At 40.7% G+C, this 25,692-nt stretch overlaps 1 protein-coding gene across 5 annotated transcripts in view; it reads right to left on the bottom strand.

Annotated features, from left to right (window-relative positions):
- Positions 1 to 217: 217 nt before the first annotated feature.
- Positions 218 to 25,692, bottom strand: part of abcc8 (ATP-binding cassette, sub-family C (CFTR/MRP), member 8) — a 67,055-nt gene continuing 41,580 nt past the window's right edge. For 4 of the 5 annotated variants that reach the window (XM_085281676.1, XM_085281678.1, XM_085281679.1 and 1 more), the window contains 22 exons: positions 22,756 to 22,788; positions 21,577 to 21,615; positions 20,879 to 20,977; positions 18,142 to 18,226; positions 17,750 to 17,830; positions 16,716 to 16,853; positions 16,397 to 16,522; positions 16,113 to 16,209; positions 12,879 to 13,126; positions 10,201 to 10,367; positions 8,632 to 8,859; positions 8,339 to 8,431; positions 7,669 to 7,771; positions 7,137 to 7,250; positions 6,121 to 6,241; positions 5,535 to 5,665; positions 4,729 to 4,807; positions 4,365 to 4,473; positions 3,555 to 3,658; positions 1,933 to 2,066; positions 1,024 to 1,086; positions 218 to 537 (listed from right to left, as the gene is read on the bottom strand). In XM_085281676.1, the coding sequence (XP_085137802.1) occupies positions 400 to 537; positions 1,024 to 1,086; positions 1,933 to 2,066; positions 3,555 to 3,658; positions 4,365 to 4,473; positions 4,729 to 4,807; positions 5,535 to 5,665; positions 6,121 to 6,241; positions 7,137 to 7,250; positions 7,669 to 7,771; positions 8,339 to 8,431; positions 8,632 to 8,859; positions 10,201 to 10,367; positions 12,879 to 13,126; positions 16,113 to 16,209; positions 16,397 to 16,522; positions 16,716 to 16,853; positions 17,750 to 17,830; positions 18,142 to 18,226; positions 20,879 to 20,977; positions 21,577 to 21,615; positions 22,756 to 22,788 (2,530 nt within the window). In that variant the 3' untranslated portion in view covers positions 218 to 399. Of the gene's footprint in view, positions 538 to 1,023; positions 1,087 to 1,932; positions 2,067 to 3,554; positions 3,659 to 4,364; positions 4,474 to 4,728; positions 4,808 to 5,534; positions 5,666 to 6,120; positions 6,242 to 7,136; positions 7,251 to 7,668; positions 7,772 to 8,338; positions 8,432 to 8,631; positions 8,860 to 10,200; positions 10,368 to 12,878; positions 13,127 to 15,587; positions 15,649 to 16,112; positions 16,210 to 16,396; positions 16,523 to 16,715; positions 16,854 to 17,749; positions 17,831 to 18,141; positions 18,227 to 20,878; positions 20,978 to 21,576; positions 21,616 to 22,755; positions 22,789 to 25,692 lie in introns of all 5 variants that reach the window. The other variant, XM_085281680.1, reaches the window with a different exon arrangement.

Here is a 25,692-nt window from a genome sequence, read left to right as displayed (position 1 = left end):
ATAAATTTCTATTGTCAGATTGTCAGTGTTCACTCCATTAAGTGCAGCCTCAATCCCACTAGAAGCACATGAAGAATGTTTATAGCATGCTTTGTTTCTGGCAGTGTGCATTTATTTGTCTGTTTAGCTCCAGGTCATTTTAAACTTACAATCCCATGATGACTAATCAGTTTCAAACAGCAAGTTTAACAAATGCCCAAAACACACTTTTAGTCTCACTGCACAAATAACTCTGGACACACACTTTAAGGATAAGTTATGTTTTATTAACAAAGCATTAACATTCTTATGTACAAATATAATACAACATGATTAAAAAATAAAAGGAATATATTCCATGGGATCAATTGCACTTTGAATGTCTTCCTTTAATGCTTCCACACTCTTCCTCCTCTTGTGCTACTTGTCCGCTTGCACAAAGGAGGCGAAGACACTGTCCTCCTTGTCCAGCAGAGCCTGCGCTCTGTCGTACTCAAGGATGATCCCCCGCTTCATCACGATCACCAGGTCGGCATTGAGAATGGTGTGGACGCGATGCTGCGCGACAGAGCAGAAGAAAGTAATTACTGCAGTGAGCAGTCCAGCCAATGCTAGATCACTCGGACGGTTTAGAAACAAAGCTGCGATAGAAAAAGCTGTATGCGCATCTTTATATTGGCTGGTAAATTAAGTGTGTGGTTGCATCCACTGTAAATACCAGAGTTCATCAGGTTTCTGGCTGTTTGGCTTTTGTTCTTAAATATTTCATGAGAAATATTAAAAGTGAGCACCACACATTTTATCATACTTTTTTTTAACCTCTGTTATTTCTCTATAATGTAATTGCAATAACAAAGAATAAGACCAGAAACATGCCTTGATTTCCTCTTTCAATAACTAGCACTGTATTTGTAGCTTTTCAAGGTTAAAATGCCGGCAAAGCTATTGTTTAAAGCGTCAGCAGTGCAGTGCAAAGGTCAGCAGTCCTTGTGATAATGCCAAAGCTGTATGCATTACTGTAAATGGCAAGGGGGATATACTCACTGCTATGATAACTACTGTTCGATCAGCAAAAGCAGTCATCACCACTTTCTGCAGGATGTTCTCCTGTGGAGATGGAGGCAGGGAGGTTAGTTTAAGCAAACATGCTTTTATCTTCACTGGGATTCAGAGTTTGTGTAAAAACAAAAGGTGCTTTCGATAGTTAACATCATCATTCGTGTTGTTTAAAAAAAAAAAAATCACATTTTCACCCTTATTGTTCAAACCATCATCTCTTGTTCATTGTCTCGTCCCTTCTTACAGGCTCAATCGTGTTTCCTTGAGGGCAGTGCTGCTGCCTTATTGTAAGCTGGAACTGGCGCTCTTTGTGGCCAATCGTATAAAAGAGAGGCTTTTAAGTACGGAGCAACCATTTCCTGAAATTCCCCTCAGGCTCTCGGTGTGCTCAGTATTTTCCTTCTATTTCAGATTTTCTCTTGGCACTTCATGCATGTTTTCTCCTACACTTTTTCTCCTTGCATGCAAAAAGCATCAGTTAAAGGTTTACTCATGTACACTACATGTTACACATGTAGTGTAAAGCGCTTTGGGGTCCTTAGGGACTAAGTAAAGCGCTATACAAATACAGGTCATTTACCATTTACTCCCAAAACTGCTGAGATTTTTTTTTCTCATTCTGTACCTCTTGTAATATTACTCTACAAAAGAACAAAGTGTTAATCTTTTACCTTTGCACATCTATTCACAAATCATTCAGTCTGTCAGCTTTTCCTTCATTTTCTTTGTTGCCATGCCCACAGATGAAAATTACCACGTGCACTTTGTGTCACCCCTGCTCTTCTCGTGTCCTTCACCTCCCCTTTCTCTGATTTTCTCATTTCTTTTCTCTCTCTTCACACCTGCTCTCCACTCTCTGCCTTAAAGATGCTCTTTGTTTAATTACACACTCACCGTTGCCATGTCTATGGATGCTGTGGCTTCGTCCATGATAAGGATACTGCTTTTCCTGACGAAGGCTCTGGCCAGACAGAACAGCTGTCTCTGACCCTGACTGAAGTTTTCTCCTCCTTCTGTCACTATGGCATCTGAAAACACAAACATACACTTCAATATGTTTCAATCATTTCCAGAATTTAGAAGCAATTTTTATTGTTGTTTTTTGCGACACATGACACTACAGAGGAACTACGTAGTTCAGTTATTTTCTTAAGTAAGAGTGTAAAGAGTAAGAGTGTAAAGTTAATTAGCCTTTAGGTTTTGGATTGCAGATCAATAGGATATTGATTTCCCATTTTCTCCTCAGTGTTATAAATGATGAAGGTTAAGTCATAAAAATGCTTGAAGAACCAAAGAGCTCTCTAGTGATTTAACCTAACACAGAATAAAAAAATCTACCATTAGGTAAATAATTAATGACTTAATTCGCTGAATGTTGAGATTTTCTTTTTGTTTGTAACGTCATGTAAGTTTGACGTTTATATACAGAAAGAAGAAACAACGAGAGGATCCGGCGCTCGGTCTATTCAACAGTAGGATGCGTGTCACTCTTCAAACAGAGGCTTCCAACAGGAATCAAACTAGTTACAAGGTGAATGTAAAGGGTTAGAAATAATAGGAGGGGTGAGCTGCATTATGCAGTGAAGTCACACTGAGAGGCATTGTTTGGTGTTTTGCATTAAATATGATTAATAAGGTTATTTTTTAATTCCTCAAACTACAGTTGCCATTATGAACATATAAAGGCAGTAACAAGGACTCAGGTTGGTTCACCACACAGCATAAATCTATAGCACACTGTATTGTTGCTTAAACCAAATCAAAGGACGAACTTAATTAGCCATCAGCTCCAGCCTCAGGGATCAATATCTTACTGAACATCTGGTTCCAGCAGACATAAACTAAAGCTGCAAGCAGCTTAGCTTGAACCTGTCACATCCTGACACACACACACACACACACACATTCGTCAGTGTCACACAAGACTAAAATTGATAATGTGAGATGAGCAGCAGGCTTATTTCACAAGAGAAGCGTTTCTTTTGTTGTTGTTGTGATGAATTCCAGAGGACGGCAGAGACGTAAGGAATCGAGTGATAAACTGGAAGTGCTCACGCGCCAGTGTTAATGTCCACACAAAGACGGCCCCGTGCAACATCATCGCTTCAAGCATTCATCATTTATGCACGTTGGATTTTCTGACTTGACTTTCAGATAATATTTGATCTGGCCGCGAGTCGTCCTGCTGGCGGCAACTGTCTAGTGTCCTGTGTCAAAACCACGAGCAGAAGACTGTGCAGGACGGAGCAGCAGCACATAAAACAGCCACTGCAGCGAGTTAAAAATGAATGCTCATGTCATCTGATACAGCGGCTCGATCTTTGTATGGGGACACTCGAGCAGCTGGTAGATGTGACGCTGACAGAGTGCATGTAACTTCTGAGAAAGAATTAATTTTTCTGTTTAATGTTCAGATCCGGGTGAGCACACTTTACTTTCTGTGTGTCTTTTAAAATAAACAGTTTGCAAATGCGATATAGTTGACACACACATATGAACAAACACAGATGTCTCACCCAAGCCTCCTGGAAGTGATTTAACAACAAGTTTCAGCTGAGCTATCTCCAGCGCTTCCCACAGCATCTCATCGGTTGCTTTCATCTCTGGGTCCAGGTTGAACCTACAAACCCGCAAAAACAAGCTACATTTAGTGCTGCAACTTTCAGTTACTTCATGATTAAGGCATTTTTTTGAATGACAAATATTTGGATGATCTGTAAAATGTCATAAAACAGTGAGAAATATCCTTCCTAATATCCCAAGTCACCAATAATCCATGTTTGTATTTCACAAGACATAATAAATATTATATTTTGAGGGTCTGAAATCAGTATTTTTGCTTTAAAAAAGTCATTTTTATTCGTGGTCTGTACATTTAAGCTTTAATATAATCCTCACCTCCGAGCTGTCACTGGGGCCATTTTCATTATGATCTATGTGAAGCAGCGTCTCTGATGACTGTGTAATGAATATTCCAGTAAATGGACTAAAGCGTATGAGCTGGTCAACTCGAGCGACACACCCTTCTGTCGTCACTAAACTGAGTCCATACATGTAAAGGGACAAACACTGAAATATACTTTTACATCACTGGATAAAACTACAGTCTGAGACCATCGTGCAGCTTGTTTTTTCTCTGGGATGACATTGCTTTTACGGTCAGTGCTGCTGGAGTCTAAAAATAAACCTCTTCACTGCAGTTTTCAGAGGACACTGCTCTTATCCACAGCTCACCTCCTGTTTTGAAGACTCTCTACCCCCCCGTTTACTATAATGCAGAATCACTGATTCACTAGTCTTCTTTTTGACAGAGAAGTGTACTGTACCGGATGGTGCCACTGAACAGGATAGGGTCTTGGAGGATGATGGACAGCCGAGATCTGAGAGTCTGCAGAGGCAGCTTGGAGATGTCGATGTTATCAATCACAATCCTTCCTGTGTGACAGAAGTTTACAAAAACACCCCGATTTCACCAATTAAGACACTTTTCCTCTTTTTTTCTACTATTTCAATTATTATTTTATCCCCTGTGGAGACACGAATCCCATTTGGATTATGTCAGGAAGGGCATCTGGTGTAAAAATCAAACGTGCAGATCTACGTGTGAATAAGCAAACAGCCAAAAGTAGATGTATATTTTATCCTGTTAACTTTTTTTTGTGCTGGTGTGAAGCCGAAGTGATATTTTACCCTCAAACATGTCCACCATGCGGAAGAAGGCCAAGGAGAAAGAGGATTTACCGCTGCCGGTCCTGCCACAGATCCCCACCTGGGAAAAAAAGCAAAAACAGTCATCATAATTATCACCATTAATCTATCCATCCATTCTCTTAGCAGCTTACTGGTGTGGGAGGCATGTGGCTAGAGTCTATCTTAGCTGTTAAGGCAGGATAAAGCAAGAGCAGGCTACTCCCTGAACATGTCAAAGTCCATTAAAAGGCTCACCAGTGCTCAGTAAACTAAAATGTGTATTTTCTGTATTATCTCTTTTCACAAGTAGAAGACTTAAATTGGTAAAATAAAAATAAAAATCACAAAAAATAAAGTATTGAGTGAATACATTAATATTTCATTAAATGCATCCAAAGTGGCATTAAAAATAAATGCAGACATTATTTCATTTATATTTAAATGTGATTTATTTATTTGACCTTGTATCATTTCTCCTGTTAATTAGCTGTCCGGTTTATTTAAATCTTAGTATGTATTTCTGCTGTGAGTCTGACGCTGATCAAAAACAGTCCATAACACAGTTTGAATGACACCTTCCTCATCTGACGGGGCACACGTGCAAACACCAACAGTAAAATAATAACATAAAAAACAGAAATACAAAAAGTTTGAGGGAAAATAACACCAGATTAAATGGAAATATGCAAAAATTGCGTCATTTAGCTGTTATGCAACTATATGACCTATATTTGTTTTTTCTCCAAATAGTTTTCATTTAATCTGTTATGCTCCTCCACATTCAAACACAGGTTTCTGTCCTGTACCTTCTGACCAGGGCTGATATGTGCGTTGACATTTTTGAGCACAGGCTTCAGCGTGGCGTCATAACGAACGCTCAGATTCTGTATCTTGATCTCTCCCTGTCGGGGCCAGCCGTCAGGAACCTGAGACACAGCTGAGACACACAAGAAAAACATCACGACTTTCAATTTGATCTTTTTTCCATCCGAGAAGCAAAAAACTTGAGTGAATCCACCTTACCAGCATATATTCTCCTTCAATTTGTGACCAAAATGTAAAACTTTCCCACATTTTATGGATAAGAAACAGACGCACTGCATACTGCACACGCACACACTTTTACATGGCGCATGCATGATCGATTATTAGGGGATATAAAAGACATTAGCAGAGTTTTCAAAAAGTGCGAGAGGGATAAAGATCCATTTCTCGTGAGCATTATGACAGCCTTCTTGAACTGACAGTGATGAACGTAGAGTTAATTTCAGGCTTCTTCACTCAAGAAGAAATCACAAACACTTTTCAGGTGGTAAGACGTTAGACATGATTTCTCTGAGCGCCTGCTGAATCAGTAAGAAAGTTTAATTTGAGGCGGCAGAGTGCACTCACTGAGCAGTCCCTCGTAATTCTCTGGTTCAGTTTTGAGCAGGCCGTTAATCCTCTTGACTGAGCCAAGCTGTACTTCCATGTCTGCCAAGTTACGCACCATCCAGTTCATGTAGTTGGACACCTGATACAAGAAGGGAGGAGGGAGGAGATGAGCTGAGTAAATGTCACCACACAGACACGCAGTCCTTTCGGTGTGGACATTGTTGTTGTTTTCACCCAGATACAACTCGAATATCCTCAGTGTGTCTCGGCTTTTCGTGACTGTCACGATGAATTTTCTAGACCGGCTTTTTCAGAAACACAGAAATAAAACACTTGAAATAAAAACATTTTGTTCCCAATTTATCTGAAATTGCTGCATTTTTACAGCAAAAATATACCAAAAAAAGAAACAAATTTACACAAAAATCAACCTTTTCTACCTTTTAGCATCCACAACCTTTATTGTGGCCAAGCTACAACAGAATGGCTGAAAAAGAAAATAATCAAGGTGTTGCAGTGACCCAGTCCAGTCCATGTGTCAGAGAGAAACTTAAGAGAGCCGTGCATAAACGGGGAACTGAAGCAACATTGTAAAGAAGAGTGAGCCATGCGAGAGACTGATGAAGTCATACCATGATGATTAATTATTATGGTGCAGCATGTCATGTGTTTTTGTTCATCTCAGGTTGTATGTACTCAATTTAAAACCTGGTAAGGATCAGATTTCTTTTCACTGATGTGTACAAACTTGAGAAAGGACACATTTTCTTTTTACTGTGACTGTAAAAGTTATTTTTATCTGTCTGCACTAAAACATGTAAGAATCAGTAGAAACAGACGAAAGAAATTGTTACAAAAGACAATTTTCTCCATCCTTTTTTAAAATAAATTAACTACAAATGAAACACATTGGTCAAGTAATGAAAGTGTTCTTTATACTACTAGTGCTGCGGGAGGTTTTTGCAACATTGAGCTTAAACCTGTAAATACCTTAACAGCTAAACAGTTAAACACACACACACACACACTCTCACCATGAGTGCGTATGTCAGACCGAGCCCCACCAGCCCGGGGGACAGCTGGTTGTAGAGCGAATTGGTGATGGAAGCTACCGCCGCCACCAACACCACACAGGCTCCGATGTACTCCTGCAGAGACAGACGAAGTCAACATCGCAGCGAGAAGTTAACGCTTCACTTAATAACTGAAGAAGGTAAATAACGCTTAAAGAGATCCATTATTGTAGATTGGTTTATTGTTAGCAGACATGACAGTGGGGGCGGTGGGGGCGTGTTCTTGTTTGCATTCATCAACATTTCAAAGGTTTCTGCTGCTGTGAAACACAAGGAGTCGAATGAACTGTGAGCAGCACGGTCAATACATAAAACATGACATGTAGACAGCATTTCAAGCTAATACGAGAATGAAAAATTCAGTGTTTTATAGACCCCAACAGAGGGAGCAGTTACCCAGCAACATCGACATAAATGTGAAGCAGATATCTGACAAACAGTGAAGCAGAACTGATGGGAATTTTAAAGAAGGGCGCAGCAGACGGATCATTACCATGCGGACCTCCAGCCAACGGTTGGCTGCTGTGAGGAAGAGAGAGGCGATGTTGTTGGCATCGGTGAACTGTAGTAACCTCTGTCTGAACCTGGGCTCATACCTGCCAACAGAAGGGGTTTAATTCATTCATTTGTTATTTCACTGTATCACAGACTGCGTTACATCTACATCTAAGAAGAGCACCGTATGCTATTTCTCATTGCTCTTTATCTTTTAGGAATATAATGACATTTTAGTGACAGAAATAAAACTAATGGCTTTGGCTGTTTGGTATTTAAGGCTGAAATTTCTTTTGACATTTTCGGGTTCAGGAAAATGCCACATATGTAAGGATATTTCAATAAACGCTGCCTTTCCAAATGTGCAAAGATCTCAAGAATCTGAAAACAACTTCAAATGTTTGCACTTGTGGCTCCTTTGTCACTGAATGTTTGATTTTAGCCAAATACCTGAAATAAGCTTTTGGCATTTTCACTTCTACAGTACATAATTACCTAACCAACAGTCCACTCTAGTCCAGTCGTAAATGCTGAAGCTTTTGTGTGTCTCTGTTTGCACGCAAGTATCCTACAGCGTTCTGAAGTCTTTTGAAAAATATTGTATTTTTAACCTCGGCTATGGCTTTTTAAAAGTTCCCATTTTCACCAAGGATGTAAGCATGTGTTACCTGAGGGCTCGTATAGTGGTGAGACCTTCAACTGTCTCAGAGAAGTGGGAGAGTAAAGGGAGCTGTGTGCTGTCCTCCAACTGCTGCAGGTCCCTGACCAGAACATAGCAGAGACAGCAAACGGGGAAATATCAGCTGAACCACATTCAGATATTAGATTTTTGCATCCAAATCATAAATCTAATGAATTTCATTCTGAAAAGGAATATTTATTTTGTCCCACCAAAAAAAAAAAAATCTGGCTATATAGCAATGTGTCTGTGACTTCCCTCCAACTATCCCGTCAGACTCACCTGGAAGCCATCCGGAAGTATTTCTGAATAAAGTAGCAGGTGACAGCCAGCGGCAGAAGGGCAATGAGGAAAACGGGTGTGACGTAGGAGATGACACCCAAAGCAGACACGCATAGCAAGGTGGAGCGGGAGAGGCACTCGAGGGTGGTGGGAATGTGCTGATCGATCGTGTTGGTGTCAGTGGAAAATCTGTTTAGGATGCTGCCGAGAGGAGTGGTCTCAAAGAGCCTGAAGAGAAGAAAGAGAGTAAAATCCCCTGGACTTTATCATCAAAATGACCAGATTACTCTCTGAAATACTGCCGGCTTATCAAAAATGCTTCCGCTGGAGCTCTAACAAGGACTAGAAAGAGATTAGCTTTTCTTCATTGGCTCTCTGTTAAATCCATAATTGAATTTAAAATCCTTCTCACATACGAAGACCTGAGCTCCATCATATCTTAAAGACCTTAAAGTATCAAATTATCCCAAATAGAGCACTTGGCTCCCTTAGAGGTGTCTGTGCTTTTAATATTAGACTTAAAAGCTTTTCTTTTTGATAAAGCTTATAGGCAGGCCTGGATCAGGTGACTCTTAACCATTTGTTATGTTGTTATAGGCTCAGGCTGCTGGGGGACTTCCCATGATGCACTGAGCATTCTCCATTCGGCTCTTTTCCACTCTCCATGCAGTTCTGTGCTTCTACTGCATGTCATTAACTTTGTGTTTTCACCTGTGGGCTTTCTCCCACCTCTTTCCGCTCACCCCCAACCACCTGGGGTCTCTTCCTCTGATATGGGACCTTGCTCGCAGGGGATCCTTTCTATCATCTTGTTAAGACTGAACCTTACAACGTAAAGTGCCTTGACATGACTGATTTAATCTCATAAGGTTATTTTCAAAGATCAGAATTATACAATAAAATAAAATAAGATTCAATATTTAAAAACAGTGTGGATGCTTCTGCCACTGAAAAAAATGCATTTCCACTTTATAACTCAAACATTCATGTTATTTTCTCATATTTGAGTTGTTTTCAGAAGCTTGATTTAGTAAGTTAAAAATTTAACATGCCATTTTTTGAGCCAATAATCCGAAACGTTGACTTACAGATGGAAATAGATTTTTTCCAGAGTTGTCTGGCTCAGTTACTGCACATAATGTCCTCTTTGTATATATTTACTTACTGTATATAGTGTTTTCTCTCTCTTTTTGCACAGTCGAGGAGCGTATCAGGACACATTTCACTGCGTGTTGTACTTGTATAACTATGCACGTGGCAAATAAAAGATCTTGAATCTTGAGTTTACATTCATTCATGTGAATTCTGCACAGTATGTTAATGCAGCTTCTTTATGTGTATATACAGTGCTTTCCAATGTGTCTTGAGGCAGGTGATGTCTCCTGGGTTTTGCATGAGGAAAGCAGATGGTGCTCAGAGTAATGAGGCAAAAAACCTTTTAACTGTGTTTTCTCTTATATCATCAGCAAACACACATCTTTCTCTGTCTCTGCCCGTTTTCACACATCATAATGCACACACACACGCACGTGCACACAGACAAACACACAAACGCGCTGAGCGTCGCACCTCATGGGGGCCAGGATGATCTTGTTGAGCAGGTTGTGGTGGAGCTCTTTGGCCACTTTGTGACCGGTCCACTCCACAGCCACGGAGGTGGCGAGACAGAGGATGATGCCCAGGCAGCAGAGCACACTGAACACAGACAGATACCAGGAGTGGCTGAAGCCACAGTCCTATAACACACACATACAAATACAGAGGGGGTTATAAAAGGCATGAGCACAATGCTATGTGTTGTTTGAGAAAGAAGAGTCTGTCGTCCTACTTACTTTGTTGTAATTATAAACACAATTAAACATCGAGGCTGGTTAAAAAACCAGCTGTCTAGGACAAAAGCCAGTGAGAGTTTCCAAGCTAAGCTGGTAATATTTGAACAGAAAAAGAGAAATAAAGAGGGCTGGGGAACTATTTTCTTCTTCCTTTTTCTTCCAATCTAATTATTCTCTTCACCCTGGATCCAAATTTTCTATCCTCTTTTATTTTATGTGATAACTTTTGATCATAATACTAAGAAATGTTTATCTTCATTTTCATTCTCACATATCACTAATTCAAATTTCTTCAATTTCACACAGTTCGCTAAAGAAATAGCTACATTTATTTTATAAAAATAGACCTAATACCAAGATCCTAACCATTTACTAATGACAGAGTTAAGGGACAGCACTCCATCCTCTGAAGGAGCAGTGGCCAAGAAATAACAGCTCTAGCACCAAACATTAAAATGTAAGTGACAGCAAACATATAAAGACAAGCTTCAGGGCGTAATCGTGAGGATTTTATGGTTGTAATGGTTTCCACGCAGTCCTGATTGATTAGATCTCGTAAGTCACAAAGCAAACTGAACTGATGATTATGCTGCATGAGTGAAACAGTTGCAGCACGGCATGCTTCACTTGGCTAAAACCTGTGATTTGTACATAACCTGCTCTCCCCGCTGAGTCACACTGATCTAAATTTAAACAAAAGCCAGGAAGCATAATCCAAAAGCAGGTCTGGCACCTCAAACTGATAGATAATTCCAAAAAAGCTGGGAAGGTGTGCAAAGTGTAATTAAAAACAGAATTCAGTGAAATGCAAATATCACAAAGCCACATTTATTCACATTAGAACATAGAAATGATATAAAATGATAAGATTTACTATTTGAAGGAGAAAAAAAGGTCATTTTTAAAATTTGATGTCATCAGCACCTCTCAGAATATATATTTGGGAGTTTAGATGAACTCATTACCGTCTCAGCTATTAATGTTAGCTGATGCTTATTTTTATATACAGTGAAAAAGTTGCAGGTAGGACCTATAAAAGAAGAGCAAAATATATCAGAGATATCACTGGAAAAAAAGACCCTTTAGCTGCTCATCACTCAGCCCAGTTGCCACTTGTGACATGAAGCATTTCCACTATCTAATCCTCTCACTGCTCAATTATTTCCTCTCTCTAGAAGGAGAGAAGCAGTGTGGCATTTATGTGAAGTGGCCGAGTGTGCGTTTGTCAGAACAGGACTTCTGAGAGTCTCCTCGTGGATTAGTCTGTAGCACAGTGCAGATTAGATAAAGCTGGCAACGACGCACTGAAGTTCAGCCAGACAAGTTGTGATCAGCATTCAAGTGACAATTTATTATCAACGCTTAGCTGGACATGCAGTGGATGTTTGTGGGTGAGAGAAAGAGACAGACGGCTGCTGCTTATATTCAGCAGGACACGGTGCCTTTTATGCAGTCTGTCGACGGCCTTCACGTGACCTGGCATTTCACACATGCACACATAACACAGACACGCATGCACACAAATATACATATACAGCAACTACTGATGACAGTGTTGTTTTACTGGTCCTGAAACACAATCCTTTGTTAACAGCCCGTGCGACTTCTTGAATGTGGATGACGTAGGTTAACTCTTCCTCTGCTTACTCAGAGTGTTTTTTTATGTTAGTGTGTGAAGGCTACTGACCATTTTGGTTAAGCGGTAACTAAAACAGTCAAGTAGTAAGTAGAAAAAGGGTGTAGGAAATGCTTTATAGGTGCTAAATCATTCTACAGTCACCTGGTGTGGACAGGAGTGCAGCTTTTACCCACTCAGATTTATGACTCAGTTACTGAGAGTTTAAACTTCTTCATAAATTACAGCACTGCAGCTGGCATTCACATCAGACCTCACACGTGCTTTAACCCGAACATTTTCCATTTGAAAACTGACTTCTATAAATATGTTAGTTCAGCTTTAATATTCAGATGAGGCCGAGCTGCAGTCTCTTCAGGATGTGTTTGTGTTGTAGGTCAGCTCTGCTTAACTGAGAATTAGTGAGAATATTATGTCATTCACGCTGGCCTACAATCAGATAAACTATTTGCATCTAATGCAGTCTGTCTTTTTTGAAGCTTATCAATTATTCCTTTAACGTTAGCTAATATTTACCTCTTACAGAAAAGCATGTTTGGATTATAAGTCAAATGATGCCAAACATTTTATACAATAATTTAAATTGGTGTTGTTTGTTTTCATCCCACTAGATGGATCTTTTAAAAAAATGACCGACTGATTGTATTAATGGTCAAATAATTTTTAAAAAGGCAGTGTGAACGAAGCAGAAAATACTTTATGGCTCTAAAATATCTCAAGAGAAGCAGAAACAAAGAGCTAAGTGTCTAAATCAAAAGTTGAGCGGTGCATCCTCTCACCTGTACGATGGTACAGTTGTGAGCTGAGGCGTCTTTCTTGGCTGCGATGACATGTGACGTCCAGTGGGCCAGCCAGTAGTCAATGGCCACCATGAGGGAGTGTTTGAGGAGCTGCGACAGGAGGAGCAGGCTGAGCAGGAGGAGCCCTGCAGAGGACAGGTAGGTGCCGCAGGAGCGCCAGGGGATGGTAGCTCTCTGGCGCATTACCTGTGACAGGTTGTCATCATCTTCACTCTCCACAGATTCCTCTGGAGTTGAAACAGAGATGAAGTGCAGTGTTAAAGGTTTTGTTTTTGGCCAATTGTGAGATGTAATTAGGCCGAGTTATCTATTTTGCAAGGACTGCTTCCATTGTCACATTTTTTTTAATCTTACAGTGGGGCAAAAAAGTATTTAGTCAGCCACCGATTGTGCAAGTTCCCCCACTTAAAATGATGACAGAGGTCAGTACTTTGCACCAGAGGTACACTTCAACTGTGAGAGACAGAATGTGAAAAAAAAATCCATGAATTTACATGGTAGGATTTGTAAAGAATTTATTCGTAATTCAGGGTGGAAAATAAGTATTTGGTCACCTCAAACAAGGAAAATCTCTGGCTCTCACAGACCTGTAACGTCTTCTGTAAGACGCTTTTCTGTCCCCCACTCGTTACCTGTATGAATGGCACCTGTTTGAACTCATCATCTGTATAAAAGACACCTGTCCACAGCCTCAAACAGTCAGACTCCAAACGCCGCCATGGCCAAGACCAAAGAGCTTTCGAAGGACACCAGGAAAAGTATTGTAGACCTGCACCAGACTGGGAAGAGTGAATCTACAATAGGCAAGCAGCTTGGTGTGAAAAAAATCAACCGTGGGAGCAATCATCAGAAAATGGAAGACATACAAGACCACTGATAATCTCCCTCGATCTGGGGCTCCACGCAAGATCTCATCCCGTGGGGTCAAAATGATCATGAGAACGGTGAGCAAAGATCCCAGAACCACACGGGGGGACCTGGTGAATGACCTGCAGAGAGCTGGGACCAAAGTAACAAAGGTCACCATCAGTAACACACTACAACGGCAGGGAATCAAATCCCGCAGTGCCAGATGTGTTCCGCTGCTGAAGCCAGTGCATGTCCAGGCCCGTCTGAAGTTTGCCAGAGAGCACATGGATGATACAGCAGAGGATTGGGAGAATGTCATGTGGTCAGATGAAACCAAAGTAGAACTTTTTGGTATAAACTCAACTCGTCGTGTTTGGAGGAAGAAGAATACTGAGTTGCATCCCAAGAACACCATACCTACTGTGAAGCATGGGGGTGGAAACATCATGCTATGGGGCTGTTTTTCTGCCAAGGGGACAGGACGACTGATCCATGTTAAGGACAGAATGAATGGGGCCATGTATCGTGAGATTTTGAGCCAAAACCTCCTTCCATCAGTGAGAACTTTGAAGATGAAACGAGGCTGGGTCTTCCAACATGACAATGATCCAAAACACACCGCCCGGGCAACAAAGGAGTGGCTCCGTAAGAAGCATTTGAAAGTCCTGGAGTGGCCTAGCCAGTCTCCAGACTTCAACCCCATAGAAAATCTGTGGCGGGAGTTGAAAGTCCGTGTTGCTCGGCGACAGCCCCAAAACATCACTGCTCTCGAGAAGATCTGCATGGAGGAATGGGCCAAAATACCAGCTACTGTGTGTGCAAACCTGGTAAAGACCTATAGTAAACGCTTGACCTCTGTTATTGCCAACAAAGGTTATGTTACAAAGTATTGAGTTGTATTTTTGTTATTGACCAAATACTTATTTTCCACCCTGATTTACGAATAAATTCTTTACAAATCCTACCATGTGGATTCATGGATTTTTTTTTCACATTCTGTCTCTCACAGTTGAAGTGTACCTCTGGTGCAAATTACTGACCTCTGTCATCATTTTAGGTGGGGGAACTTGCACAATTGGTGGCTGACTAAATACTTTTTTGCCCCACTGTATGTAAATTTGCTTATTTCTGTCTAAAAACGCCCTGCTCTGCTACAACTCACAGCTCAGACGCTCATTACATTTCTTTCTCTCCTTCTACCCTTCTTCTCAAATATTTCATTCCTTCACTTTTTCCTCTTTCTTTTTCTGACATATTGCTCAACATTTCTCCTCCTGCGCCAGTCTGACAATCCACAACTAGCACAGGAAAGGAGAGAAGTGAAGAAATAATAGACAGAGGTCCAAATGAGAGGAGAAGGTGTGCTAGAGGCTACAGAAGCTACACTCCACAAAGACAAGCAGTCGCTCATTCCCATGAAAGGCATGTTTTTCAGGAGCACCAGGGTGACCACCGCACACTGACTCGGGGGTGAAGAGATAATGTAACGACCTCCAACCTTTTTCCCACTTCGGATTTAAATGTATCACATTACATCAAGCAGCAAGCTTTGGAGCATGAGGCTGCATGTGGGTGTCTGAGAGGCTCAGACAAGATGGGGAAATAATGAGTGGCAGGCCTAAAGAAACAACTACTCTCAACTACAGTCATGCTCACACTAAGTAAGCCTTCAAGAGCAAGAGAGACAAATGTTTGGGAGGGGGAAAGAGCAGGAAAATGGATGATGAGATTCTAAAACAGAGAAGCAAACACATGTGCCGTTAGCTAGCAGCGCTACAATGCCACAAATGTCTTTTTCTGTTTCAACTTTTTTTTTCAAACCATGCTTTCTGGCCACACCTGCTCGATCGAACATGAGGGTAGCTGGAGCCATCGCACAAGTCCACCCCGGGGTGCCACCAGCACACGGGAGACAACACAGAACAAAGATAAAGTGTACAGCCAGCGCACCTTAGCGTTTTTCAACTGCAGGTGTTCGTTCAACAGCAAACACACACACACAGAGAAAGGATCAGATTCAATGGTTAATCACAGCAGGAGGCGGTGGGAAATAACATGGCGACGTATCCAGTTGCTGAAAAGGTCAAAAGAGGAACGAAAAGACAAAAAGACCAAACCAAGATAAGAGACAGGAAGGAATCAAATACAGGGAACTATGAGTCATTCAAATAACTGCAGACATTACAAAAGATGTTAAGATTAAAATAAGCTGAATAAGCTTAAGCTCTCAGCAGGAGAAGGGGAATTGTCATCCTGCATCTATCATTAAGGGAAACATAAGTATTAAATCAGGCTGAGAAGCACCCACACCAGTCATGCACATTCCAGCTGCTGTCATCGTGACTCTTTCCTGTGTCCTCTCACCTTCCTCATCCTCTTCAGTCCTGGCTGCCTCTCTTGAATACATGGCCCTCCGCAGGTTTTTTCTCTCTAGGTCTGTCATACTCTCTGCCACAGTTTCCTGAAGGAGAGATCAACAGTGAATTTATTTCAGCATAAAAACACCCAGGTAATCTAACTTTCATTCCAGACAGAGACGGCGTGTCTGTCTCACCTGGATCTACAAAAGAAAGTGTTAAAATTACACAAATTAAAGATTCTTGGCGCTGATTAAAAGATAACATTTTGCTTTTGTAGTCATTAATCACCTTCTCAAACTCCTGATCCTGTCTGTTCATGAGGGTTTTCCACTGCTCAAAGAGTTCAGGTTCAGAGTTTTGGACGTCCTTCAGAGTCCCCTCAGTCTGGATGGTGCCATCTTTCATGGCAATAATCTAATAATAGCCACACACACAAAAGAAGATAGAAAAAATATGATCTGTATTTAGCTGAGACTCAATCTCTATTTGCTTTGGGATCTTTGAGAGATAAAGTGCGTCATAAATGAGACAATAAGATGTCTTTATCGTCCATTATATACCAGCCATCCCAGACGGACAGTCTTATTAACTATTAAGCAGTTCTTACCCAATCTGCATGTGGTAAATATTGCAGTTTGTGTGTGACCAGCACCACGGTCCTCTTCTCTTCTCTCAGGAGCTTCAGGATGCCATCCTGCATCAGATGGTCACTCAGGTGGATGTCCAAAGCAGAAAATGGGTCATCCTACATATGTAGAGAAGTTCAGAGGAAAACAAACCAATACATCTCCTGAAAACATGATTCAGATGGTGAATATACATACATATATGCCCACTGTTAAGTTGTTGCTAGGCCAACATCATAGTTATATTATATATAATTACGTTTTTGAGTAAACGTGAGAAGTTATTATGTAATGAAATGAAAATGACAGAATGCTTTCATAAGGTGTTGTAGGCAGATAAAGACAAAAACAAAACAGACATCAGCTTATTTTAGGCTGTTGTTAGCTGGTTGCCAGGTAACCTGATGGCATCATCATATAACATGCGAAACAGAAGTTTTGTGAATATAAATTAGATGTTACTGTAAGGATGTGATCACAAGGTGTTATAGATGTATACATACTATAAATGGGGATGTGTTAGGATGTGTTACACTACAATATTTAATATTAATTTAAATATTAATTCAAAAATGCTGGGCAGGGTGGCTGTGGCTCAGGGTATTGGGTAAGTTATCCACAAGCTAAAAGGTCAAAGTGTCATTGAACAAGATACTGAACACTACATTCCCCCCAGTCATGAGTCGTGAGCACACAGAAAGTCATTGTGGTGTTTCTCCTGTTTCTTCAACTTCTATTTTTTTAATATTTGAAGGATTAATAGAGGAAATTTTGAGATCGATGTCATATAAAGTTATTTCTATTTAATGGCAGGGAATGTTTTTTAAACTTTCTGCTCTGGGCTTCTTAGAGTGTGTAGCTATTTATGTCACACAGGGAGGCATCAGAAAGAGAATCACAAGCACCGTCAGGTAGTGCTACAGAAACAGTTTCTCAATGAATACTGATAAATCACAGGTGCAGCCTGAGAAGCCATCCGTTTAAACTGTTCAGTTATTTCTGTGTGCAGTCTCACCAGAAACACAACGTTGGTCTGCTGGTACATGGCTCTGGCCACGCTGATTCGCTGTTTCTGTCCACCTGATAGGATGATGCCCTGCATCGGAGGACAGCAAAATGTTATCTCATAGGGGCTGCAACACAAAGATGAATTAACAATATCCAGAAATATGTGCGGCTCTTTTCCTTAGAGGAGCAAAGGAGACTAGGGTTTATTTCCTGCATTACTGGTGCATGAAGAAATCCAACATGACAGCGCTCTAAATGAACAGGGTCAGTCTAGTTTCCTGATACGCAAACATCAAAATCTTGCTACACAGTAACGATGACAAATGATTCTGCAATAAAACGAGCCACAGTGGGAGCTACAGCCAGACAGAAACTCATAAATGTTACTGTGATACTGACCCGTTCCCCGATCTCTGTCTGGTCTCCCTGTGGAAGAATGTCAATGTCAGGCTGAAGCGAGCAGGCCTCAATGACAGCTTTGTATCTGCCGGGCAGAAACAGAGACAGAATACAGATGAGGGCAGAGAGCAGCTGCTAATACCAAGCAGAGGGAAACTACAGCCCTGCTCATTATTATCTCTTGGGCCATTGATTCACATTCACATAAATGTAACTCATGGGACTGCGTTATGTATGCATAACACAGTCCATGAAAGAGAGTGGAGGAAACTGAAAATAGCAGCTTCTCTGGTTCATCTTAAAAGGTTTTACCCTAAAGGGTTCAACGCCACAAAGACAAAGACTAAAGAGGCGATACAAGAATTTCTTTACTCTCTATTTAAGATAACCCACACAGTGTAAAACGTAAGCCACACATAGTTTGACATGACAGTTTGTCAGTCACTCAATTACTGAAGTAACAAGAAGGTTATGACCTAAAAATATTGTCGTTGTCCAGAAAATACCAAAAAACTCTCCTCTAATATCTCTGGGAAGTTTAGATAATGCACAGACTTCTTCTATAGTCTTTTTAAGGTGATATTATTAAATAAGATGCTTAGATGTCTGCTTTTTAAATTAAAAACAAAACAGATTAGCTCATGGTTTATATTTGTGGATACACAGGGACAAATTGTGGGCTTTTTCCAAATGCAGGAATTCAACTGTTTTGCAGCACAATGTTGAATCAAAGACTGAGTTTAGTGTTTGGGGTCTATGTCAGGGTGGAGAAATACATGCTCTCTGCTTAGTGAATATCCAAACTTACATATTAGCTAGGTAGGTGATAAAGTGTTCTGTTTATGTTTCTTTGGCATTTCCTAATAGCCATAGAATTGGAGCAGAGCTTTGGAGGAACTGTATCACTTGAACCAACTGTTGCACAAGCATAAGAAAATGTGATACAATAACGGACACAGCAGGTTACAACAGCCTTGATTAAACAGCTTGGAAGTTCATGGACCTGCTGCAGCCCGGTGGTAATCCAGATTTTGCTGGATAAAACAGACAGCGCAGTAGGACAGCAGCGATAGAGCGAGACTGGAGACTGTTTTATTGAACATCTCCACAGCAACAAAGCACAGTAGTCCATTAAACCTGTTTTATCAAAAACAGTCCATTAGAGCCACAGAGACCCAAGACGATGCCATAAATGCATTCGACCTTTGAGAAATACCATTTGTTGTGTGGATGAAAGCGGCATGTGTGTATCTAGAGTGTCCCTCCACAGGCGTTTTCAACAGCGAGCAAAACTGGAGACACGCTGCATCACAACACAAGAGGCACAAAGAACCACACACCTTCAGCAACAAAACACCCTGGCTTGAGGTGTTTCAGTGTCAAGGCTGCTTATGTGAAGAGTTCATAACAGAACTATTGACTATTCACATCCAATTTACTACAGTTGCTGGAGGGAGCAGAAGTGCTGTTGGCTCTAATTTGGCTAAACTGCTCGACTTGACTGAGAGTAGATCCCCTTGTTATAATGAACAACTCTGGATGTTATTTTTAACATTGTTGTGATTGCACGTGTCACAACAGCACAGTGACAACAATTTGAATTTCAGTAGAGCTCATACACTGGTTACTTATGGTATGACATGTTCTGCACATCCACAGACACACAAAAAGGAAAACAAAGACAAAAATCATCTAAACAAGAGTGTGAAAACCACAAAGCTGCAAAAGTGCAAAAAGTCTGTGCAGCCCCTCATTTCTTTGCAGGTGCCAGACTTCATGATAGTTCTTTAAAGTCTTTAAATGTCTTTAAAGGTTATTCAAAGTTTATCTATGGGCATTCAACCACTTAATAATGACCTACGAATTATTCAAGCAAAAAAAGGCACCTAACTCCAGGCAGGCAGTAGTGTTAATAAGTAGTGTTGTGTCTATACGTAACAGAAAACTGTTCATGGTCCTGGTTTTTGTTTTGGACTCGTGTTCTTGTTCTAAATTATTTAGTCTCGAGTATAGTTCTTGCTAGTACGCCTGTTTCTAGTGTTTTGACTGACTGTATTAGTTCCCCTCCTTGTCCAGTCTGTCCTAGTCTCTTCTCTGTGTTTCATACCTCCTGTACGAAGTCATTGTCTGACTGTCTTCTGTCTCGGTGGTTGTCTGGCGTCCCTGTCTTGTCAAGTTATAAGTTATAGTCCTGGGCTCTGTGTTAGTTGCCTTCTGTTTTATTTTGACAGTCCTTGTCTTCTTGTTTTCTGTGCATCAGGTTCAGTTTTGCTTCTTCTGTCTGTCTTAGATTCTGTTTAGCTGTGCTCCCATGTTTGTCCACTCTGCCCTAATCTCCTCCCGTGTATATGTTGTCCGTGTCTCCCTTTGTTCTTTGTCGGGTCCTCCCTCGTGCTGCGTGAGCCTCCATCCTTCAGTTCCTACCCTGCTCTGTTACCTTGTTTGCTTTTGTTTTCTTCACCTTATTGCCAGCAAAATAAAAGCTGAGATTTCGAGTTTAATTCCGTTTGAGTCTAGCATTCTGGGTCCATTGCCTGCTTGCCACACTCCCTATCCTGTGACAAAAACTGGGTATAAAAAATGCTGGTGTGAACGATCCAGTTATACCAAACATACATATGCCAGCAGCGTGCGGCACCCCAACCAACAGCGGCATCCACTGAAAAGCGTGAGTGAACAAATATACTCATTATACCTTTGTTTTTTTAAACAGTGCAATAAAAGTATGAGGTCTTACCTTGATTTTATCATGGGCATCTCAAAAGTGATGTTCTCCACCACTGTGGCGTTCAGCAGCCAGGCCTTCTGGGAAGCGTAGGCCACAGGGCCTCTCTTCCTACCAGAGATTTACGACACAAGCAGGCTTAAAGCAGGGTCAAACAAACACAATAATATCTCTATGTTTACATTTTACCTCTTAATGAGTGTATAGTTTCACACATGGGTGAAGGTTAAAAATCTATTTAACCTCTGGGATCATTAACGACCTTCCGTATTTGTGGAGTCAATATGTAACCGAGGGTCTGGGGCAAGTATATAAGCAGTGGGAATAGCTAGTTCTTGAGGGTGATCAATAAAGACAGAAAACAGAACGTAGCAGAATAAAGTTACATTGAAACCAAGCACACCATTGTTTTTCTTGTGACATTACCAATAAGTTTGATGTGTCACATGGCCCTCTTCCTATTGAAAAAACAAAAGTTGTATCCAAGATGGCCGACTTCTAAATGGCCACCATGGCCACCACCCATCTTGAGGAGTTTGCCCCCTCACATATACTAATGTGCCACAAACAGGACTTTAATATCACCAACCATTTCCATGTTATTACGGTGTATCCATATAAATGGCCCACACTGTAGATAACCACCCACAGATACATCTCTAATGGCTCTGCTGTTATTGGTGATGCATCTCCATGGAGACTGCGCTCACCTGATGTCTCCTTCACCTGCTGCGTCTTTGTCTGTCGGACTGTGGAGAAAATACCAAACACACGGCACTCATTAGAGACACGCCCAAATAATTAAACAGGCATTGTTCCCCCTGAAATAAACAGTCTGTTGACTCCACCAAATTCCTGTAATGATTAACAAAAACCAAACACACTCACTAACCCGCGTACTCTTCCCTCACTATGGCAATCATGTCACTGCCACCCCAACACAAACAGGCCAACCACTGCCCTACATGAGCAAGTCTATCATTAGCGGTGATCTGATGCTTCCTAAAATAACGCCCACGCCCTCTTCATTTTTCTTCCTGTAATTTGCTGAACTGGAAATCAGCATCACCCCGTTTGGATTGTGGTGCCTGCAGTTCTCTGAGAATCTGATTCCTCCGCCTGAGATTAGTACGTCAGCACTAAGTCTGCGGCTGGTGTATGGATGTGTGTGGCCATTCACTGGTACCTTATTCATTTTGTTTCTCACTGTTAGATGCTGCTAACAATAAAAAAGTGAGGTAAACTGAGTGAAGAAAAAAAAACAAGGCCAGTGTGTACCTGTGAACTCAGGTCTGAGCCAGGAATCAAACTACCAACCTTCTGATTGGTAAGCTTTAAAATACTTTTAAATTGCCTTAATAACTTCACTGGGCAGTAATCTATTATTTAACGCAACTGAATCTGTTTCCAGTCACTGGGGCAATCTAGCTAAACTAGATTATTCCTATTTAAACAAAGATGAGATGTGTGTTGCCTCAGGTCTTTGCTTCTTGCCCTCCTACCCATAAAACATCATGCTACCATTAGACACACACATAGCAAAGAGTTACGTGTTCAGTCAGCAGAAACAGAGGCATCAGTTAATGACGAAACAACAGCTTTCAAAAGTAAACACAACACAAATACTTGAAATATGGAAGCTTCATTGTGTGTACATGTAGGTCCAGAGTGAGAAAGCAGTGAAAGGAAAGCTGAGTCACAAATAGAAACAATCAGCCACAGTGTGCTATGATAAGGCTTCCATGTGTGTTAGCTAAAGCAGTGACAACTCTGAACTGTCAACCGAGCTCTATTTATAATCCTGACAGTAACCAGCACAGTTTGTCCGAGCACTTTAAGGCCTTACTAAAAATACACGATGATTTTAGCTTTCTGCTTGCAACACTTACCTCTCATCCCCTTCAGACTCCAGGTTTGGCAGACTGTAAATAATAGAAAAAAAATATATATATGTTACTAGTTCGTAATTGTAAAACTGCTTTTATTAAAGACCAAAGGAAAGTTGGTAATTATGGCTCTTTATTATTACATTTATTGTCATTTGAAACTCCCACAAGCTCTTTCTCGTGTAACAAAATGCACAGACATTCACAGCCCTAACCCTAACATTTATTAGGATGTGATTGGCTGTTTTTGGCTTTGCACATGCTCAGTTGATGCTGCGGTGTATTTTTAGGTTTGACAAGTTGACACCTCAAACACTTGTCCTGAAAAGGTGACTCTGATCCCATCTGAGGACAACCGGAGAGATTTACTCAAAGTTTACTGCAGCAGCATTACGTCAGCCAGAGGGCACAGCTGTTAGGAAGGCTGACTGATATTTAAAGGCTCACACATGGTGCACACTCACACGCAAGCACGGCTGTGTAAAAGCAGCTAGAAGCAAACAGGGGGAACAAATTTATGTGGCAAGTCAAAATGCAAATTTAGTTTACTTGGTAAATATCAAAACATGTTTTTTTCCTCCTAAAAGCAAACATATTTATTTTTGAGCAAGTTCATTACTCCTTTAGTTTCTTTAATATAAAAATGGTGGCCAAAAAGCCAATAATTTAGAGTGGAACAACTAACATGAAGTGATTTGTACACTTGGACAAGGTGCGGACACTGTGCATCTAGACAATACAAGGTTGCTATGGTTACTATACTGCAAAAACAAATGGAAGATGATGTTCTCATTAAAAGCTTCCTTCATCATGAGACCTAAACTGAGAAGTTTGAAAAACACAGAATGTATTAAAAAAAAAAAAGCTAACAATGGGCATGACAACCCACGTCATCCCGAGCTTACTGTCAAACAAGCAATCAGCCATGATCATGCACTTCCACCACTGTTCTCTTGAAGGACCCAAGGTTATGACAATTTATAAGAAGTCACACTTGACGCTTTCTATCAGCAGCAAGAAACTGAAATCTAATCTTTAAAGCTAGGCTGAGTGTCGATCTTACGTGCTGCACAATAATGTTTAATATTTAGTATTTACTGTTATATTCCCATATATCATTGTGATGTTGTTTATTATGTTGCTCTCGTTTTCTTTTGCTTGTTTTCATTTTCATTCTCAACAGGTGAAATTAAAAAAGTATCTACTGTTATCTACTGTTAGCTAGTTTATTGTGATGGTGCTGTTTTTTTTATTATGTTGCTCTTTGTTGTTTGTTTTCTCTTCTGGTTTTTTATCTCCATACAGGTGATCCAGGTGTTTTGTTTGTTTTTCTTTTTTTTTTTCTTCCCCCTTTTCTCACCGTCTCGTCTCCCCTCTATTTTTCTTTCTCTCCCTCTCTTTCTTTCATTCTTTCTCCCTGTCCTATCCTCCAATCATGTCTGTCCCATCTTTAAAAAATGAAAATAAAAATACATAACTATAATAAAGGTCAATCAAATGGACCAATATGGCAAGGCTATGATGATCCACTTGGAAAAGTAAATCCACTTGGCATCTTTCTTGGCCTTCAGACAACAATTCTGACGGCTAAAGATCCAAACGGGACAGGCAAAAAAAAAGAAAAAAGAAAAAGCTAGGCTGAGTGATTCACCAACACTTTCTAATTTAAAGTGTTTATTTCTGATTGACGGTGACTCAGATAACGCAGACAACATGCAGACAATGCAAACAGACAATAAACGCAATGCACACATTATACAAAACAATCATTATGCTATGTGCATAAAGTAAACAGCACTACACCATGTGTGATTAATAAGTGCTGATTCTGGTCAGCTTTTAATGGCATGTATCTGAACATTTTTCCCCGCTGCATGCCGTAGTGCAGGCTGTGGAGGATTTGTCAGGATTTACCTGGTGTCTTTAATGGCCCAGTCACACTAGAGGAAAAATAGGTTGGCAACATTTGTGAGACCACGAAAAAACTAGTGATCGGCATCGGATTGCATTGAATTGTTTTGCTGTCTGGGGCCAATTGCAAGTAGTTGTAAAACCAGCTGGTTGCTCCAAGGTCAAGCATCCAGCACGCTCAGTCTGCAGGTGACCAAGTTTCATTACAAGTTGATTGCACATGGTTGCAGTCATTTTGGTTGTGCTGTAGCCACCAGTTGCTATGTGCCTAAAGAAAATAAAAACTGCAAAGTGCACATTTCAGTGATCCTCCACAGTAAAGTGCACTTTTCATCTGATAATTCTAAAACAAGAGTAAGTCACTGTCCTGCTGCAGTTAATTACTTCAACAGGTATGTTTTAAGGTTGCAACCTTCCTGTCTAATAGCTGAACTCTGGGTGTAGTGCACACGTGATAAGAGACCTTCGGCATTTTGACTGAATATCGAGGTCAAAATGCAAATAGTCATGTACTTTAATATAAGAGAAGCCCCAGATGTCCCCCTGCTCTGTGCCATATTTGGATCAGGAGAGTTGAAGAGGACTACAGGCGCCAGAGGGAGCAGGTGGGGTGTTTGTGTGTGTGGTTTCCCACCAATGGATGAGATTAATTAAGTTTTTATCAAGCAGTCACCCTTAATAGGAAAGATGCCACCCTCTGGGACCTGTAATCCAACAGGTTCCATATAATTACAATATTATCAGACTTTATTAAAATCAAGTACCCCTGCAAAGACAGACTAGAGCTTGACTCCTTTCTAATGATTCTGAGGTACAGTCCCAGTCCTTGCAATGTCACATACATCTACAGCTCAGAAAAAGCAACACTGATTTAAAAATAAAACCAGACGCTTTCCCCCCAAAGGTTAAAGAGGTTCAGTTTCAATCTGTAAGCCAAGGTGAACAAGAAATCATTAAAAAGCTCAGAAAAAAAACATAACTTCTATGAACAGAGGGGTCCTCAATCTAATACAGAGCTTCACAACAGCT

The sequence above is a fragment of the Mchenga conophoros genome, linkage group LG7 (genome assembly GCF_057382185.1).
Source record: "Mchenga conophoros isolate Kocher_MC1m ecotype Shallow Benthic linkage group LG7, M_conophoros_male_GT1.1, whole genome shotgun sequence".
Classification (NCBI taxonomy): Eukaryota; Metazoa; Chordata; class Actinopteri; order Cichliformes; family Cichlidae; genus Mchenga; species Mchenga conophoros.
The sequence above is the reverse complement of the archived record's forward strand: the minus strand, read 5'-3'. Positions and strand labels throughout refer to the sequence as shown.